We start from the raw sequence: 18,681 nt of genomic DNA, 5'->3' as shown, positions 1-18,681 counted from the left end.
GGCAGGGACCGAACCTGCAACCTCATGGTTCCTAGTCGGATTCGTTAGCCACTGCGCCACGACGGGAACTCCTACTTATGCTTTTTGCTGCATTTTACTCGTGGTCTCAATCAGGGCAGAGATTACAAGCTGTGATTAAAGAAGGCTGCAGAACCCTGCAGGATGTTTACTCTTTTTCAAGTTTGTTTTTTTTCCTGACCATGCCCTTGGCATGAGGAAGTTCTCAAACCAGGGATTGAAACCATGCCACAGCAGTGGTAGTCAAGTTTTTTCTTCACCTTCCATCCTCTGCAACTGCATGTATTTCTAGCTGAGAGTCTCTTTTTACCTGCTTGGAAGAGCATAAGAAAGGTGGTTAAGAGCAGGACAGGGATCCTCATAGTGCAGGGGTGGCTGGAGAGATGCAGCAGCAAGTCTGCAGGAGTTACCATGAGACAGAAGAGAAGCTTTTGTGTGAGTGCTGTGGCTGATCTCCCAAGCTTCTTGAAATAGCACTTACTGGTGAGTACCCATGAGAGGCAGCATGGGGGGGTACCCTAGACACACAGCCCTAGTGGCATGGAGACAGTGCTGAGGTGGGGGTGGGGCAGCTGGATTATTATATGAAAAGGACCTTTTATGAGGAGTTGTTTGTGACCTAGTGCAAGTCACTTCATTTGTTTTGTCCAGAGAATTCTCTATGACAAGAGCTTACTCTCCAGGGAGAACAACTTTACTAGAGCCATGTCTCATTAGGAGAAGGGCGTTTCTCCTACTCTAACCCATCTGTCCTTCCTCACCCGAGTAAGAGACACTAAGAAATACTTGTGAAGGTCACACTGCAGAGACACAGGGCAGGAAAGGACTGAGGTTTAATTGTGAGATTTTAAAATGTTTCCTTTCTCCACACTTTAGCACCACATCCTCAGGGCTCCAGTACAGTCACAGCTAAAAGAGTTGCAAATACAGGAGTTCCCATTATGGCTCAGCAGTTAATGAACCCAATTAGCATCCATGAGGATGCAAGTTTGATCCCTGGCTTCACTCAGTGGGTTAAGGATCCAGCATTGCCATGACCTATGGTGTAGGTTGTAGATGTGGCTTGGATATGGTGTTGCTGTGGCTGTGGCATAGGCTGGCAGTTGTAGCTCCAATTGGACCCCTAGCCTGGGAAACTCCATATGCCATGAGTGTGGCCCTAAAAGACAAAAGACAAAAATAAATAAAAATAAATTTAAAAAAATAAGAGCTACAAATAAAAACTCTATTTAAAAAGGAGTTGCTGCAAATGATGGTATTTCCTTCCTTTTAATGGCTAATATTCCATTGTATATATGTACCACATCTTCTTTTTCCATTTCTCTGTCAGTGGACACACATCTATGAATTCCAAAGAATTCCAACAGGATAAACAGCAAAAAATCTATATCTAGCCAGTATCATATTTGAACTATAGGAAACCAAACACAAAGAGAAAATCTTGAAACAAGTCGAAGGAAAATAAAACATCTCACTTATGGAGAATCAAGGATAAGAACTAGAGTGGAATCAGAAAACAAGTGAGCAAGAAGAGAGTGGGGTAGAATATTTAAAGTGATGAAAGAAGGAACCACTAACTTAGAATTCTATGCCCAGCAAAATTATCCTTCAAAACTAATTTGAAGAATTAAAAATAAATAAAGAAAAATGCAATGAAAAGAAAGAGGTAACATATATGGTAGATATTAATTCAACTATTAATCACCTTACCATGGATGGTTTAAATACAAAAATTAAAAGACAGAGACTGTCAGAGTGGATCAAAACCATATGTTGTCTACAAAAACTTATTTTAAGGAATTCCTTTGGTGGCTCAGCAGGTTAAGAACCTGACACAGTGTCCATGAGGATGTGGGTTTGATCCCTGGCCTCACTCAGTGTGTTAATGATCCAGTGTTGCTGAAAGCTGAGGCATAGATTACAGATGCAGCTTGGATCTGGTGTTGCTGTGGCTATGGTGCAGGCTGGCAGCTGCATCTCCAATATGACCCCTAGCCCAGGAACTTCCATATGCCACAGGTGTGCCCCTAAAAAAGAAAAAAACAAAACAAAGAAGGAAACAAACTCACTTTAAGTATAAAGACAACATAAATTAAATGTTGTCTTTATACTTAAAGGGTGGATAAAGATACACCATGCTAACACTGATAAAAGAAAACTGGAGTTGCTTTATTGATTTTGGACAAAGCAGACTTCAGAGCAAGAACAAATATTAGGAATAAAGAGGGAAATTATATAATAATAAAGGGGTAAATTTTCTAAGACGACATAAATTTTTTTTTGTCTTTATGTCTTTTCAGGGCCCCACCCATGGCACATGGTGGTTCCCAGCCTAGGGATCTAATCAGAGCTATAGCTGCTGGCCTACACCAGAGCCACAGTAACACAGGATCCAAGTCACATCTGTGACCTACACCACAGCTCACGGCAATGCCGGATCCTCAACCCACTGAGTGAGGCCAGGGACTGAACCCGAAACCTCATGGTCCCTAGTCAGATTCATTTCTGCTGTGCCACGACAGGAACTCCCAGACATGAAATTTTTAAAAAATTTTTTTTATTACTCAAATGAATTTATCACATCTGGAGTTGTGTAGTGATCATAACAATCCAACTTCACAGGATTTCCATCCCATAACTCAAGCACATCCCCCACTCCACAAACTGTCTCCTCCTGAGACCATAAGTTTTTCAATGTCTGTGAGTCAGCATCTGTTCTGCAAAGAAGTTCAGTCTGTCCTTTTTTCAGATTCCACATCAGACATGAAAATTTTAATGTAAATGCACATTAGGGAGGAAAAGAACAGGTAGAAATGTATTACTGGACCTCTCCTAGAATTTAACTCAGACTCTTCCCACCCATCCCACCCTGCCCACTGCTGTAATGGGCCTCCTCTTCAGTTCCCTGCAGCAGTGGTGTCAGAAGAAGCCTAGTGAACAGTCAAGACATTCTCTACCACCAGAGGTAAGGAGGACTTCCCTCCCTCCCAGTAGAGGCCACCTGGGGAGAACTAACAAGGCACTCCTACTCCTACCTCCTACCTCCCACCTCCCAGCAGAGGGCCAGCAGGAAGATGTAACTGCCACCCACCTCCACACTCATCCTCACCCACAGCAGCAACAGGAGTGCATCCCACCTACCCTAACCCCACAGGATGTCCACCAAGGAGTCTGACCCTGAACTTCTATCCCTTATGGCAGCTGGCACTCACTCTTCACCTGTCAGGGCCAGGTGAAACAGGAAGCCCAAATGAGAGCCAGAGTCTTATGACACCATAAGCAAAATGTCCAAGTCTCAACGGCAAATAACTCATCCAGCAAGAACCAGAAATATCTCAAATTAAAGGAGAAAACAGGATCAATAGATGCCAAGATCAAAATGACAGAGATGTGAGAATTATCTGATAAAGATATTAAAACCAACATCAGAAAGACTGTGAAGACAGTACTGAGGGTTCTCATATACTCCATACCCAGCTTCCCCTACTAGTAACATATGCTACTTTTGCACAACAAGGAGTGAACATCCTTACTCATTAAAGTCCATACTTTACTTAATTTCCTCAGTTGCTACTTAATGTCTTCTTTCTGCCCCAGGATCTCATCAAGGACACCACATTTCATTTAATTGTCATGTCTCCTTCGGCTCCTCTGGGTTGTGACAGATTCTCAGACTTTTCCTTACTTTTTAATAAGGGACTTTAAGAGTTTGAGGGAGTATTGGTCAGGTTTGAATGTCCCTCAGTTGGGATTTGTCTGACATTTTTCTAATGATTAGATTTGAATCATTAGAAGGTCACTGAAGTAAAGTACTATTCTTGTCATGCATGAAGGGTACGTACTGTCAACATGACTCACCACTGTTGATGTTAACCCCGGTCACCCGGCTGAGGCAGTGTTTATTACATTTCTTCACTGTAAGGTTCCTCTTTTTTCTCCCTTTCCATCCTGTACTTCCCAGAAGGAAGTCACTATGGGCAGCCCACACTTAGGCTGGCCACTTCTTTGAGGGCCAAGCATCTACATCATTATTTGGGATTGCCCTGCATGGGAGAGCTGTTTCTTCTCCCCCATCTATTTATGTATTCAATCTTTTATTTATCTGAGTATAGAATCATGGTCATGGATATTTATTTTTATGCTTTGGGTTATGATCCAGTACTCCTTTATTTATTTTTGTTCAAATTAATCCAGGTTTGCTCATTGGGAGCTCTTTCAGTAGGTTTTGTGTTCCTTTGACATACTCCTGCCATTTTTTTTTTTTGTAGTTTGTTTTTCTCTGAACACTCTTATATGTTCTGGTATCATGGGTTGCTCTGGGTTTATTGTGCATATCTCCTGCTCCAGTCCTAGAATTAGCCATCTCACCAAAGATCCTTGGCTCCTTTTATTGGACAATGATATTAAACAGCAATCTAGCTGCTGGAGTATTATTGCTTCTAGGCCTTCTCAGCTGACAGAGAAAGGACATAGTTGTTTGGTGGTTCCTGTTGTGGTTCAGCAGGCTAAGAACCCGACATAGTGTCTGAGAAGATGTAGGTTCAATCCCTGGCTTCACTCAGTGGGTTAAGGATCCAGCATTGCCTTGAGCTGCATCGTAGGTCACAGATGCAGCTCTGATCTGATGTTGCCATGGCTGTGGCATAGGTCGGCAGCTGCAGCTCCCATTCATCCCCTAGCCTGGGAACTTCCATATGCCATGGGTGTGGCCCTAAAAAGAAAAAAAAAAAACAGTAAAAACAAAAACAATACAATTAGAAAATGAGCATGTGACAGATATTTTACTGAAGGAGATTTAGAGATGGCAATTAAGTACACAAAAAGATGTTAAATATCATTAACATTTATAGACCTGCAAATTAAAAATAACAATGAACTACCAATACACACTTACCAGAATAGCAAAAATAAATAAATAGTGACCACTATTTTTAGCCAATTCTGGCTAGAATGTTGATAAGCTAGATCACTCTTACATTGTTGGCAGGAATGTAAAATGGGAAAGCCATTCAGGAAAACAGTTTGGCATTCTCTTAAAAAAAAAAAAAACCCTACATTTACAACTACCATAAGATGCAGCAACTGTACCCTAGAACATTTATCTCAAATAATGAAAATTTACATTTGCTCAAAACCCTGTAAACATCAATGTTTATAATAAATTTGTAACAGCACCAAATTGGAAACAATCTGGATGTTCTTTGTTGGGAGAATGGTTAAACAACTGTGGTTCACTCATCCCATGGAAAACTATTACTCAGCAATGAAAAGGAAAAGGCCATTGATACATGCAGCAATTTGAAGAAACTCCAAAGAATTATGCTGAGTAAAAAGCCAATCCCACAAAGTTAAATACTGTATGATTCTACTGATACAACATTCCTGAAAGTGTGGCCATAAAAGGGTAGCATGTGGGGTCTTAATGGTGATGGGAATATTCTGAATCACATTAGTATCTCATTTATGATACTGTACTATAGTTTTGCAAGATGATGCCATGGGGCGGGGGGAGATTGGGTGATAGTATAGAAGATGTCCCTGTGTTATTTTTTACAGCTGTATGTGATCCTACAATTGTCTCAAAACAAAAAAATGTCATTAAAAGGGTCATTAATTCCAATAGGATTATGTACATTGAACTTGAGGAATTAAAAGGGAGATATGGCAAGATTTCTGACCTAGCAGGAAACCAAGGCTGTTTCTTAAGCCTAGGGAACATGACAGAGAATTTGTACTTGAACTAGGTAACATGAGATCTTAGAGTCAGGAGGTAATTTGGCAGCTGGGAAAATAGTAGAAAGCCAGTTTGGGACCAGGATCCTGGTCACTGAAGCTAGTGGGAATTACAGAGACATTTGCATTCTCTCTGCCCATTGGCAAATTTGATTCCAAGCTTATAGATCAAGAACAAGTCCACAGAAACTGTCTCCAATTACAGTCAGAGGCATGGAGGCAAGATGATTCAGACAGGTGTGTGACACAGGATATCCTTGATAAATAGATTTTCTATCTGTATATCATTACTATAACTATCCATCTAGATATATGTTCATTTCTATACCCACCCATCATCTATCATCTATCTCAACAGGTTGGCTGGGGTTGACTGCCTGAGAGTAAGCTAGAGGTTTGTTGATTAGAATCGCTTCTAGTCCCCTTTTAAAAAGAAATGTCAGGTGGCTTAGAGATAATTCCCTTATCAAAAAAAAAAAAAATATATATATATATATACACACAGAAAAATAAGCCAGGAGTAAGGGACCATCAAAGTTGGCTACTCATGTTCCCCTTCTAAGTGAAGCATTTGACAAATAGATAAAAGACAGTCATTTATTTTTATTGAAATGTCTTCTTATTGGAGGCCAGAGTGGAAAACAAGATGGAGCTGGGTCATCCGTGTTGCCCTGAGATCTTAAGGGCTATCCTTATTTTTCCAACACGACTGAAGTGTCACACAGCATTTCAGAAACTTCTGGCAGAGACCAACAAGTTCTTCATTTATCTGACAATGGTCCACACATCTCCCTTTAAGCCTGTAGCATTTATTTCCAAAATATCCACTCCTGGCTACACAAGGGAAAGAGCCACCTGGATTAATTCACCTCAAATATCTCTGGTTACCAGAACTGTCAGTGAAGATTTATTTACAAACTGTTACAGTGCCTCATCAAGACGGCAGTTGGGGGAAATGTTTTCTATCTTTTTTTTTTTTTTTCTTTTTAGGGCTGCACCTGTGGCATATGGAAGTTCCCAGGCTAGGGGTCGAATGAGAGCTGTAGCTGTCAGCCCAACCCACAGCCACAGTGATGCGGGATCCGAGCTGCATATGAGATGTACACCACAGTTCATGGCAACACCAGGTCCTTAACCTACTGAGTGAGGCCAAGGATTGAACCTACCTCTGATGGATACTAGTCTACTAGTTGGGTTCTTAACCCACTGAGCCATGATGGGACCTTCTGTCTGTCATTTTTCATTCAAGATGAAAGCCTAATCCCCATTTGGGATTAGGCTGTGTGGGAGCTTTGGGAAACAGAAGCTAATGTTCTTTTATCAAAATCCTTGGGACATTATCAACTTGTTCCTATAAACACCTCCAGAGTCAGTAGCTTCTTCACTAACACTCCCTGAGTGCTATCTGGTGATGGCAGAGCAAGACCTAAGACTGGGAAGATGTCCCAGGACTGCAGTAAAAAGAATAGACACATATAAAGAAAAAAGTTAACTATAGTGGATAGAAGTTGAGAAATGGCTTTAGGAGGGTCAATCTCATTTCCTCTCCCCATCCTATCCAATGTGTTCATGAGTAGGAAGGGAGACTATGTTGGGGGTGACTCTCCGAGATTTTTCTCATGTCATTCTGCACAGGGCTCCAGTTCTAGTCTCACTACTTTATGAGCAGCAATCATTAGAGTAGCCAACTTCAACTTAAAGACAATATATATCATCAGAAGCAACATTTTAAAGCTGCATAATCTGGTTGTATGTAATGAGGGTGTCAAGTACAAACAAACTACAATCAATGTCACTATAGAAAGATGTTTGATTCACATACACGTAAAACTAAAACCAGATAGATCAGTGCCAGCATGTGTGCTAATCAAACCTAGCATAAGCATACACGTTCGTAAGTTTAAATACTCCAATATTTCAAAGCTCAGCGAACCCTGGTTCCCATCCCAGAGGTCTATACTCTTTCTTCCCTCCTATTAGGGTAAGATAGTCTCAGGCTAGAGTTACTGGACCTCACTCTGACAAGAGTCCTTGTACTAGATCTGATTCACAGTGATGGCCCTGAAAGAGAAAGCCTCTGGAAAGAGAAAGAGCACCCATGCCTACAGGGCTGCTACGGGGTCATCACAGACATCCCCAAGAGGGTAATGAAAATGTGTGTGCCTCTGTGTGTGCACATGGCACATTAATAGGTCGGTTTCCTTTAGTTACATTAGATAACTTTATATTATATAATCTTGTATCGTGATGCCTAACTATATACTAAATATGAGTGATCTGAAAAGGAGGCTTTGGTCAGTTTCCAACTTGTACACCAAATCCAGTGGAAGGAGTGGTTCACTCTTGGTTCTAGATCCCCATATCCTTGCACAGAATCTACTCACACAGGGTTACTGCAAAACAGACCGGAGACATGCACAGCTGGTGTGAAAAATTTGAGCATCATACCTGGGATATCACTAGCATCAGGCACAAATTTGGACTCATTGCTGGTTCTGGAAAACCATTTGATCAGCTCTCTGGAGCCTGAAATGAGTCTAGGCTTGGACTATAATTCTGGGCAGGATCCAAATGGAGACATGGGAGGTCGTCAGGGGCAGGAGGTAATGATGGGAATTCTGATATGGAAAGGACACTTCCTATCACTGTAGTGAGATAGAACTGGCTTCAAGTTGTGGCTTCCCTCCTGCTTATTCTTATGACTTTGAGAAGCTGCTTAGTCTATCTGAAGTTTAACTTCTGTAGCTGCAACATACATGTAAAAGGGGGCTTCCAAGCCAGAAGAGTTGCTCCAAATATCACTAAATTAGAAGTTGAAGAGAGCCTCCTTAAAGGCACTGGCCTTGGAGAACTAAATGCATTTCATTATGTGGCAGTTTTGTCTCAGTATCCAGCCCTACAGCCTGTGATTCAGAAGTGGCTGTTGAAGTTTTACTATTTTAAGTGATACCATGACTGGCCTGATACACTGTACCTCCAAGTTCCATTCCTTTTCTCTTTCATTTCTTCCTTTCTCTGACTCTCTTTCTTACCTGTCTTAATCTCTAACTCAGCTAATTTCTTTAAAGATCCATCAATGGCTACCCTTGCTTTTAACTTTTTTTCAAATTTTTGTTTTTGTTAGTAAGCCTGAGACTGGGCATCAAAAGGCATCTTTCCTGGCATATCCTGATTTCTTCAAACCTGTGATACCTCAAACTGGATAATAAGGAAAAATGCAAAGGATTTACAGCAAAGGCATTAGAGAAAAGTTGCCTCCTATAGCAAAGGCCCCCCTGCAGGGCTGCTGGGCCAAGGGTGTCTAGAGCTGATTCTGCCCAGGTGTTCGCTGAAACAGACCCAATCTCTGGGCTTCCACCTCTGATAATCTTCCCTGCAAAGGTGCTCATTTTACCTGGGGCCAGAAAGAAGAAGACAGCAAAGAGAAAGAGGAACATCCTCATGACTTGCAGGTCTCGAGAGATCAGCACAGGGTCCAGGAGAAAAGGGCAGCAAACACCCACATTTATACACTTCTCAGCCTGATAACATCTTGATCAGTGAGGTGTATCAGAAGTGAGGATGTTTCTGTGCCCTTCTCATAGAGCCCACAGTTATGTAGGTGGCGAGACAGGTCTGAACTGTCCACTTTAACCCGCCCGCTTGTGAGAGAGGGACAGGATACACTTTAAGAAAGCATGGATTAGAGAGAAATAACCATCAGCATCACCCTGCTACTATTATTGCCACTAATGTGGAAATACCTTAGAAGCATTTGTGAAAACCATAAATCCCCCCAAAGCAACAAATGATTGCTATGTTATGCAAAAGGTAGTTTTCATAAGTGATCTGGATAAGATCACCAATTTACTTCCTCATGCCCTACTGATATCAATTAGAGATTGCATATATAAATATACTCGAGAAAATGAACACATTTCTCAATAGAAGAACACTAAGTGACAAACTGGTATCTATTGATACCCCCCGCTTCAGGAGGTGGGACTTAATTGTCTCAACTTAAATGAAAGTGATTTGCTTCCAAAGAACAGAACATGGAGAGAGAAGAACAGTCATTTAGGAGTGGGGAGGCCTGGCGGGCACACCTTACCAAACGATCAAGGTTAACCTCAGGAGGGGTCAGTCCTGTTTGTATCCTGTGCCCCTTACACAAGGAATGAGGGGAGAAGGACACCTCACTCTTTTAGTCAGTAGTCATGTTCTAACATTACTCTCTTGGTTTTGACAGGTGAACCACAACTATTACTATTAATAACCATTAACATGGATGCTAGCAAAGGGGGGCTGGGGAGGGGTAGATGGGGACTCTCTGCACTATCCTGACAACTTTCCAGTAAGTCTAAAATTACTCCAACATTTTATTTTTAAAAGCTATTGGGGAATATCCTAACTTTAGCCTTAGTCAGCACAATATTTTTGTTTGCTATTTTTTACACATATTGTTTATATTTTATGAATAATCTAATGAGAGAGGATAGACTGAAAACTTGTTTTCTCTATCCCCTTCCAACCTCACTTAGACTGAAGTCCCCAAGAAAAGACAAACCTCCAGATATTTTCAGTTACACAAGGTTTCATTTATCTTATTTATTATCTCATTATTTTTGCTTCTTAGAAAGTAAGCCTGATTCATTAGCAAGTGAAAGTTGCAAACATGAAAGACTCACAGTTGGATTCTCTGAAACAAATGAATGTTAATAAGGTGACAGAAACTCTGCTTCCTGTCAGGGATTCATGTGGCTTCTCATGTAAATTCAGGATGTACAGAGTCTCAGCCTGTTCAGGCTGCGGTAACAACCTACCACCCACTTGGAGGCTTATAAATGATAGGCATTCATTTCTCACAGGTCTGGCAGAAGGGGATGGGGATCTCTCTGAGGTCTCCTTGATAAGGGCATGAATCACACTCCTGAGGGCATCACCCTCATGACCTAATCATATGGCAAATCACCCTCACCTCCAAACATCATCACTTTGGGATTAGGATTTCAACATAAGAATTGGGGTGGGGAGACACAAACATCCAGGGTGTAACCTATAGACTCTTATGTGAGCTCCCACAAATAGCCAACTGACTCTCCTGAGGGAAGTGCTGTGCTGCAAACTGCTAAGGGATCAGTCCCTCTGTTCACATCTCACTGGGGAGAAGACAGATGCATTTGATTAGGTGAATTCTAAGGACAGGAGTGTGGTGACTTCCAGGACTTGGGGGCTGATCGAAGAAGAGTCAGGGCCACAGGAGGCAGTAACACCACAGGCTGTATCGGGTGGCACCTGGACAAAGTTATAGGAAGAGGCCTTCCAGAGACAGTGGCCTGAGGCCATCACCCTGAAGGACATGGGAACTCCCAGAAGAGAGGCACATCAGAGGGGAGGATATCACTCAGCAGCAGGGTGGGGGTGTCTGGGTCAGAGGGCTCAGAGAGGCAGCAGTGATGTGGAGTCTGTCATAGCCACAGGGATTGCCTGATCCATGGTGAGCAGGTGGCAAGTGCAAGGCAGGTGAGCCCTAAATGGCTAAACAAATGCTTATTTGTGCTACACTCAAATTAACTTAATATAGGAGGATTTGAGTTAGGAGCTGGGGGGATCTGTACTAAAGAAGTAAATGACATGAAAATCAACACCAAGGGGCCATCTTTGGACCACAGGGACACCACGAAACATCATGGTTTCCAGGAGGACAAGCCCTATAATTAGAGGTGGTTTCAAGTATTATCTTATTTTTCTAAGACTGGAGGTTCACTCCATGTCAGAACCAGCAACATCATTTGCAGGGCCCAGTGCAGAATGAAAATGCATGATTCAAAAACTAGGAAAGAGGTGCTATTAAAGCCACCAAAATATGAAACTTCCTCCTTTCCTCCAAGTTCTCCGTCATAGTAATTTTTTATGGCCACATCCACAGCATATGGAAGTTCCCAGACCAAGGATGGTATCCAAACCACAGCTGGAGCAACACCAGATTCTTAACCCACTGTGCTGGGCTGGGGATCGAACCTGTACCTGAGCCACTGCAGTTGGACACTTAACCCACTATGTCATGGTGGGAACTCTGTGTCATAGTATTTTTTTATTTGCTGTTTAATGTCATGTTCTCTTGGGTAACAGAGACACTTGGGGACACTTGCAGACCCTCATTGGTATCCAGGGTCCCCCATTCTACCACCCTGTGCATATGCTTGTGACCCACAGCTTGCTGGGTTGCCCCCTCCTGCCAACAGCTTCTGAACAGATGTGCCTTGCTCCAGAGAAGGGCAAGCCAGGTATCTCTCCTTCCCAAGGGCCTGCCATGCCCACCACAGCAAGAGGCAACTCCTGAGATACTGCAACATCTGTGCTGGATGCGGTACTGAAATGAGGGTAGGAGAGACGCTTGCTCCTGCCCAATGGCCTGCCTTCACCACAACACTAGTAACCCCAGGATAGGCTGATTGATGCCGTATCCTAGGACGCTCAGTACTCCTGAACTCAACCCCAACCCCAGGTACCAGCTGCGCACCAGTCCAAGCTAAGAGTGGACAGGGGCAGCAGTCACTGGGAGGGAGTGGGAGGGAGGAGGCCAGGTGGGGCCCAGGGTTCATGGGACAGGGACAGGGGCCAGACACCCTCCCAGGAAGGGTCAGACTTCATTTACAAAGCATATATTCAAAGACAAAATGATTGAGAATTTTAATACAGTGCTTGCAGAGTTTTAAACCTGAAGGTGGCAGGAAGGGCTGTTTGATGGTCACATGCCCACAAAGTCGGCCTGGCTATACGTTATTAAAAATGCCCCAAAGTCGGAAAGCATTAGACTCAGCTCTCTATCCCCAGCACATATATGTCAGCTTGTGCTCCCGAAGTTTAATTGTTGAACACAACATACATATATCAGCATGTTGTGTTTAAGGGGCCAGGAAAGGTGCATTATGAATTAGTGGACTTGAAAAAGAGTTTTTAGAAAGTAAAGATAGAGAGAAATGTGAATCAGATCTAATAGCAATAGCCAGACACTCTGAAAAACACTCTGCATATATTAGCTCAGTTAATCCTCTCGAATATCCTAGGATACAGGTACCATTATTACATCCTCATTTTAAGGATGAAGAAACTGAGGTTCAAAATATTAAGCAAATTGTTTGAGGTCATATATTTGCTAAATCAATCTGTTTGACTTTAGAGTCTACATTTTTAAATTATTTTTTTGTTTCAAAAATGAACAGAGCCTTGTACAAGTATAGGCAACAGGATGGGGTTTCTTCAGGGTTGCAGTGATGTGAATGGAACATTTAATACCCATGCCCTTAGTGAATTAAGAGGATGTGGTCATTATGACTTTGGTCTTCTAGGTGATGTTACAGGCTCAGGGATTCAGCACTAACTTGGTAAAATGACTGGTATCCCTCCCTTTTTCCTTGGGAAATTTAGGGACAGTACAAATGAGAGCCAGGGAAGTGATACCGCACATCTTTTTTGGGCTCTGATGGGGGGCCAGGCCTCCTTCTGAGCACACCACGTGTTCAGAACACCTTTGCGTCATCATTTCACCAGCCCCTCAAAGCAGCCTTGAGGGGCTAGCAGAATGACCACTCTTCCTCAGTAACTGTGACAGATGAGAAAACTGAGCCAGGAGAGGTGAGCAGTAGTTTGCTCTTACACCCTGGACAAGGGTGGAGCTGACCCTGATCTTCCAACTCTTGGCTGGTGACCTCTCCACTGCTCCAGTTAGAACCCCCCAAATACCAGTCTCCACGGAGGCCCAGGGTTCTTATGCATCATGTAGTCCTTGATCCTGGGAAATGGAGCATACAAATGTGCATTCTTTATTGATTCACTTCACTGACCAAAAACATATCCCACTGCGTTCTATTATAAGTGAGCCTCTTGTCCTTTCAAGGGAATCCCAAACCTCTTTTCTGATGAGTCTTCCCGCTGAGATGGCTCCGAGCAGGAAGATGTTTTACTTTGCCTTTGCCTTTTTCTTCATTTTGGCTCAATTTACATCAGGTAAATGAGAAAAGATAGGCTTTTGCTGGGGCAGATCATAAAGCTTGATGATTCTTCTATGTACCACCCCAAAATCGAGAGTAATAGTCAGCTCCCTACTGCACTTTTCATGGGAATTCTTGAACCTTAAGTAGCATTTGCTAAGGGCAAACCACTATTCCTTTTTCTTTTTTTTAACTTATTTCTATTGGATACCAGGAGTGCTAAAAATGGAATAAAGATTAAATCTCTGTGAGTTGGGAAAACTGTTTTACACAGTGCTGTTTTCTACATTGATTTTCATATCTGAAATATGTTTTGTTTTGAATTTAGGGTGCCAGGCAGGACTAGAATATGCCCAGCCACTTCCAGCAGGTAAGTTAAATAAATCCCTTATGTATGATTTTTACTGTTAGGAACTCTGGCCCTGCCAGGTTATTTCTGACTTCTGGAGACAAAGAAGGGATAGAGATAACAATGAAAATAGAATTGCATGAAATCCTACTCCATTAACACTATGTCCTTCTCTTCCTCTTGTTCCCAGCATCATATCTAGATCTTGCCTTTCACAGAAAAAGCTCTTTGTTACTGGGTTGCAGGTTTGGTCATAGAGATTTGGACCTGGTGACTTTCTCATTAGCTCATGGTACTAACTAAACCAAGTTCACAGGACCAAGCTTTTAGCAGCCAATTAACGCTGCCCTGAGAACATGCTTATCCAGCACTTACAGCCTTTGCTCCTAAATCCAGTAAGTGTGTCGCAAACATATACCATTGGTCTAAGATAGATCAAATAAAGGAGTCAGTGGTTCAGTGAAAACTCATCACCACTGCAGAATTGCTGTTCATAATGAATAGCTCACTGATCTTTTTCTGTGGACTCATGTTATACAGGAAGAAAGCATATTATAAACAGAACTGAAAGAAGTGTTCCTGAGAACTTTAAACAAAATTTAAATGTATATAGGCAGAATTCTAGAGTGAGAAAGAATAAAGTTGCCACTACTCACTGAGTGCTTACTATGTACCAAGCAGTCTATTAACAACTTGACATGGATTATCTCACTTAATTTCAAAAATCCCTCTGAGGAAGGTAATGTTATAAGTAGCACATTCAGAAAGCGAAGCAGGGATAAATATGAGACGTTAAATAACTGTGCCCAGGGGACACAAATAAACAAGCTAGGTTTCCAAGTCATGACCCCAGAGTCACAAGTTTTAATTCTGTGACTGTCAACCAGGTAAAACGATGCCTGGCAATATGTGTGAGCGGAGGTGGGGTACAAAAGCTTCAAAAAAACTGCAGCATAAGCACCAAACAATCAGACTGTATGCTGTCTTGAAGAAAGCAGATGCTGTCTTAAACAATCACTTTGCCAGTGCCAGTGGGTACCAACTGCACAGACAGTTATAAGGATGATGGGTAAGAGAATGGGTGCTCTAGGTCTGTAGCAAATGAGCTTGCAAAGGTGATCCCTGGCACTCCAAAGAGTAAGTCAAAAAGTTTCTGCTTAAATGAACAACCAAAATAGCTAATCAAGTAAACAGTGTTTGACAAAATAGTCTCAAGTAAATTATTCTATTTGACCACTAAAAAAATTAACAATGCAGCAAGTATTTCTAGAATGTCCATTTGACAAATGACAAAGCTGAAATTCAGTAGTTTACTGAGGACACATGGCCGTTACCCGACCCAAAGAACTGAATCTGTCTTAGAACTCTACCCTCAAGGATTTTTCCAAACACCAAGACAGTGCTCCCATTTTCAACTTTTTTTTTTTTTTTGGTCTTTTTGTCTTTTCTAGGGCCACACCCATGGCATATGGAGGTTCCCAGACTAGGGGTCTAATCCGAGCTGTAGCCACCTACAGCTCCGGCCTACGCCAGAGCCACAGCAATGCCAGTTCCAAGCCTCATCTGCGACCTACACCACAGCTCATGGCAACGCTGGATCCTTAACCCCCTGAGTGAGGCCAGGGATCGAACCCGCAACCTCATGGTTCCTAGTCGGATTCGTTAACCCCTGAGCCACGACGGGAACTCCCCATTTTCATCTTGTAACCTCAGTAGCAGCATCATGTATGCACCTTTATAATTCTGTCATACACAGGACACTTTGTCCAACTGTGCTTACTTTTTTTAATATATTTTAATGATTTTTTTCCATTATAGCTGGTTTACAGTGTTCTGTCAATTTTCTACTGTAGAGCATGGTGACCCAGTTACACATACATGTGCTTATTTTTAACCCTTGCAAGTTAATAAACACACGGAGGACCAGGGGGCTGCACCTCCTGCTTGAACATTCTCTCTCCCGACCTCTATCCTGAAAACCCAGGCTGTTTCTTGAAAACACTCTTTACAATCATAAATAGAAAACCTCCCTTCTCTTGTGCCCTCTGACCCTTTCTCCACCTCTAGACAGTCCTTGGGGAAGGCACAACAGCAGCTCTTTCTTGGCCTAGGTGACTTTGCTCCTTGTGAGCCATGCTGGCTCGGTCGGGGCAAATGCAGGAAGATGTGCACTGAGGACGAGAAGGTTGTTGGAAATTGCAAGGTGAACTTTTTCTGCTGCCGACGGAGGATCTAGTAAGCCATATCAGCACTCTTCTGGCTTCACACACAAGTCTGGATGTTGAAGGAAGGTCAAGAGAAGTTATGCAGCTTAACTAAGCCACACAATGAGTGAGTGTCAGGATCTTCTCATTGCCTTCTCTTTTCATGTTGTTTCTTTGTTTATTTTTTAAGATAATATTTAAAAAGGTTACCAGCAGGGCAAGGGGGAGGGGCAAGGTAGGAGTGGGGGATGAAATGGTACAAACTTCTCTGTATAAAATAAAAAAGCTACAAGGATATATTGTACAGCACAAGAAATAAAGCCAATGTTTTATAACACATTTAAATGGAGTATAATGTATAAAATATTGAACTGCTAGACTGTATACCTGAAACTAATATAATATTGTAAATCAACTTTACTTAAATTTAAAAAATAGTCAGACATGAGTGGGTACCTAATAGCTCACTTAATCAGCCACTATTACTATTTTTTGTGGAGTACATTATAACTTATGAATCTTTCTCCCATACTTTTCTTAAATGACTCACCATCATCTTATAAGGCAGATTTTTTTAATCCCCATTTATATTTGAGGAAATTGAGACCCAGGGAGTCTGTCGTTTCCTCATGGTCATGGCTAGAAACCAGTAAAGGATGTGCACAACACTGTCACGTGCCGTATATCATCCATATGCACTAATTCTCACAAAAAAGATCAATGGAAATGGCATCCACAACACTGATAATGGACTTACAGTTCTATAGAAAATAACAAATTATTTATTTTTTCCACATCCTTTCTTGTTGGACCAATACATTGTCATTGACTTACTCTAGTACTTGTGGTGTATTTTTATTGGATATATTTGACATAAAACTGTGTAATTTTAAGACATGCAACATGTTAATTTGATATTTTTACATCAAAAATCTGTTTATATGATCTGTTGTAGCAATATTTAGCACCTTTATCTTAGCACATAATTGTCCTTTCTTTTTAGCATTTGGATAATTAAGTTTTAGTCTTTCAGCAAGTTTGATGGTTGTAACATGGAATTGTGTGTTTCTCTTCCTGACAGTGGAATGTTGGAGATTAATTTAAAATGCTCAGTGGTTGACTATATAACTTTGCTTTATGAATAAAATTTGCAGCTTCACAAAATAAAGATCAAAATTATCAATCTGATGAGCAGTTACTCAAACTCACTCAGTTTGAACACATGAGACTGGACAGTATGTTGCTCAGCTCTGGAGCAGACCATTGCATCAATGTCTTTTTGCACTCAGTTCCATTCCCTATCTTCTCCCTACTCTGCTCTGTATGAGTAGCATCACTCTTTGCAAACTACATTCTCTAAGCTTCTTGACTCTTCTGGCTGGTTTCAGTCAACTGCAAGTGTCTGGAAGAAGAACAGTAGATGAGAGAACAGGAGAACTCAGGGTTTTTCTCCCTCACTCTCTGCTCCAGCTTCTGTGTCCTTCCTTCTCACCCAGCAGTTTCACTGCAGGTACAGCTCCTGCCAGCAAGTCCTCACTCCTGGGCTCATGACACAGCCTCCTGTTTTTCCTCCAATCCTATGGCAGTGGGGGAGTCCAGCTGTGGATGATGTTAGGGCTGCCTCACTGCTCCCATTTTATATATTCAGTTTTTCCAACATTTTATAACTAGCTGTCCATATTAAATCCTCTTTATTGAATCTTCTAGTGGGAGGACTATTTTCATGCCTGGAACCTGACTGATTTGACCTTTAGGTTGGCTCTGTTGTCAGATTTACATTTGCTTGATTTTTCTCCCAAAGAGATCTGAGATATGACCCTTGTGACACCTACAGTGTTTCCTTCATTTTCACAAGAACTAACTCAGGGCAGTGGTGAGAGGAGGACCTGGGCTTAGTAATCTAGCTGAATCATCATCTGCTGGTGGATGCTTCTCCCCCAGATCTCCATGGCAAGCGTGCAGCTGATGATTCACAGAGCATCACAAAACCAGGGTATTCCCTACTCATTCCGTATATCACATTGCTTGATCCCAAAAACTGAAAATGTTATGGACCCCAACTGATGTCTCTTTTATAGAAGAATACATGGCCATGTCTCAGTCATACAGGGTGGTGAACCAGTTGTTGTGCCCTGATGTTTATCTTAAATGGCAACCAGAGTCAGATGGCTTATGGTCACAGAGGGCACCTCCCATAAATGTTCACCTATTCACAAATCTCACTTCTTCCTCTTGCTCTCTTCTCTTCTGCATTTTGCTCCTTTTAGAACTTTCCCATCAAATTACATTTTTCCTGAAAAAAAAAACAGTCCTTCCTGTAGAATAATAAAGTCTCAACTCATACTGATTTTTTGTCACTTGAAAATTCAGTCCTTTAAGATGTCAAGTGGATGCCCATGACTTT

General features: G+C 41.9%; 3 protein-coding genes across 5 annotated transcripts in view; 1 reads left to right on the top strand and 2 right to left on the bottom strand.

Annotated features, from left to right (window-relative positions):
* The window catches only part of LOC106504227 (beta-defensin 104A), a 46,911-nt gene that overhangs the window by 3,102 nt on the left and 25,128 nt on the right, over positions 1–18,681 (bottom strand). The window lies entirely within an intron of this gene.
* The window catches only part of LOC404703 (prepro-beta-defensin 3), a 103,187-nt gene that overhangs the window by 62,529 nt on the left and 21,977 nt on the right, over positions 1–18,681 (bottom strand). The gene's annotated exons all lie outside the window — the stretch shown is intronic.
* Positions 13,534–17,445, top strand: LOC106506206 (beta-defensin 105-like). Its single transcript, XM_013983999.3, has 3 exons — positions 13,534–13,740; positions 14,053–14,094; positions 16,185–17,445. Exons 1-3 carry the CDS (start codon positions 13,653–13,655, stop codon positions 16,307–16,309), a joined length of 255 nt encoding a protein of 84 aa, XP_013839453.2. The 5' UTR covers positions 13,534–13,652; the 3' UTR covers positions 16,310–17,445.

Source organism: Sus scrofa, chromosome 15 (assembly GCF_054392235.1).
Source record: "Sus scrofa isolate SSC_HxYL_T2T_F1_AM1 chromosome 15, Sscrofa_HxYL_maternal_Yorkshire_Landrace_v2.0, whole genome shotgun sequence".
Lineage (NCBI taxonomy): Eukaryota > Metazoa > Chordata > Mammalia > Artiodactyla > Suidae > Sus > Sus scrofa.
This window is presented reverse-complemented; position numbering and strand designations above follow the sequence as displayed.

Bases quoted from the DNA above. Each gene is read 5' to 3' on its own strand.
- LOC106506206 (XM_013983999.3), top strand. From the start codon at position 13,653: ATGAGTCTTCCCGCTGAGATGGCTCCGAGCAGGAAGATGTTTTACTTT. The intron at 13,741-14,052 runs GTAAATGAGAAA...TTTTGAATTTAG, and splicing joins TTTGGCTCAATTTACATCAG to GGTGCCAGGCAGGACTAGAA. The intron at 14,095-16,184 runs GTAAGTTAAATA...TTCTTGGCCTAG, and splicing joins TGCCCAGCCACTTCCAGCAG to GTGACTTTGCTCCTTGTGAG.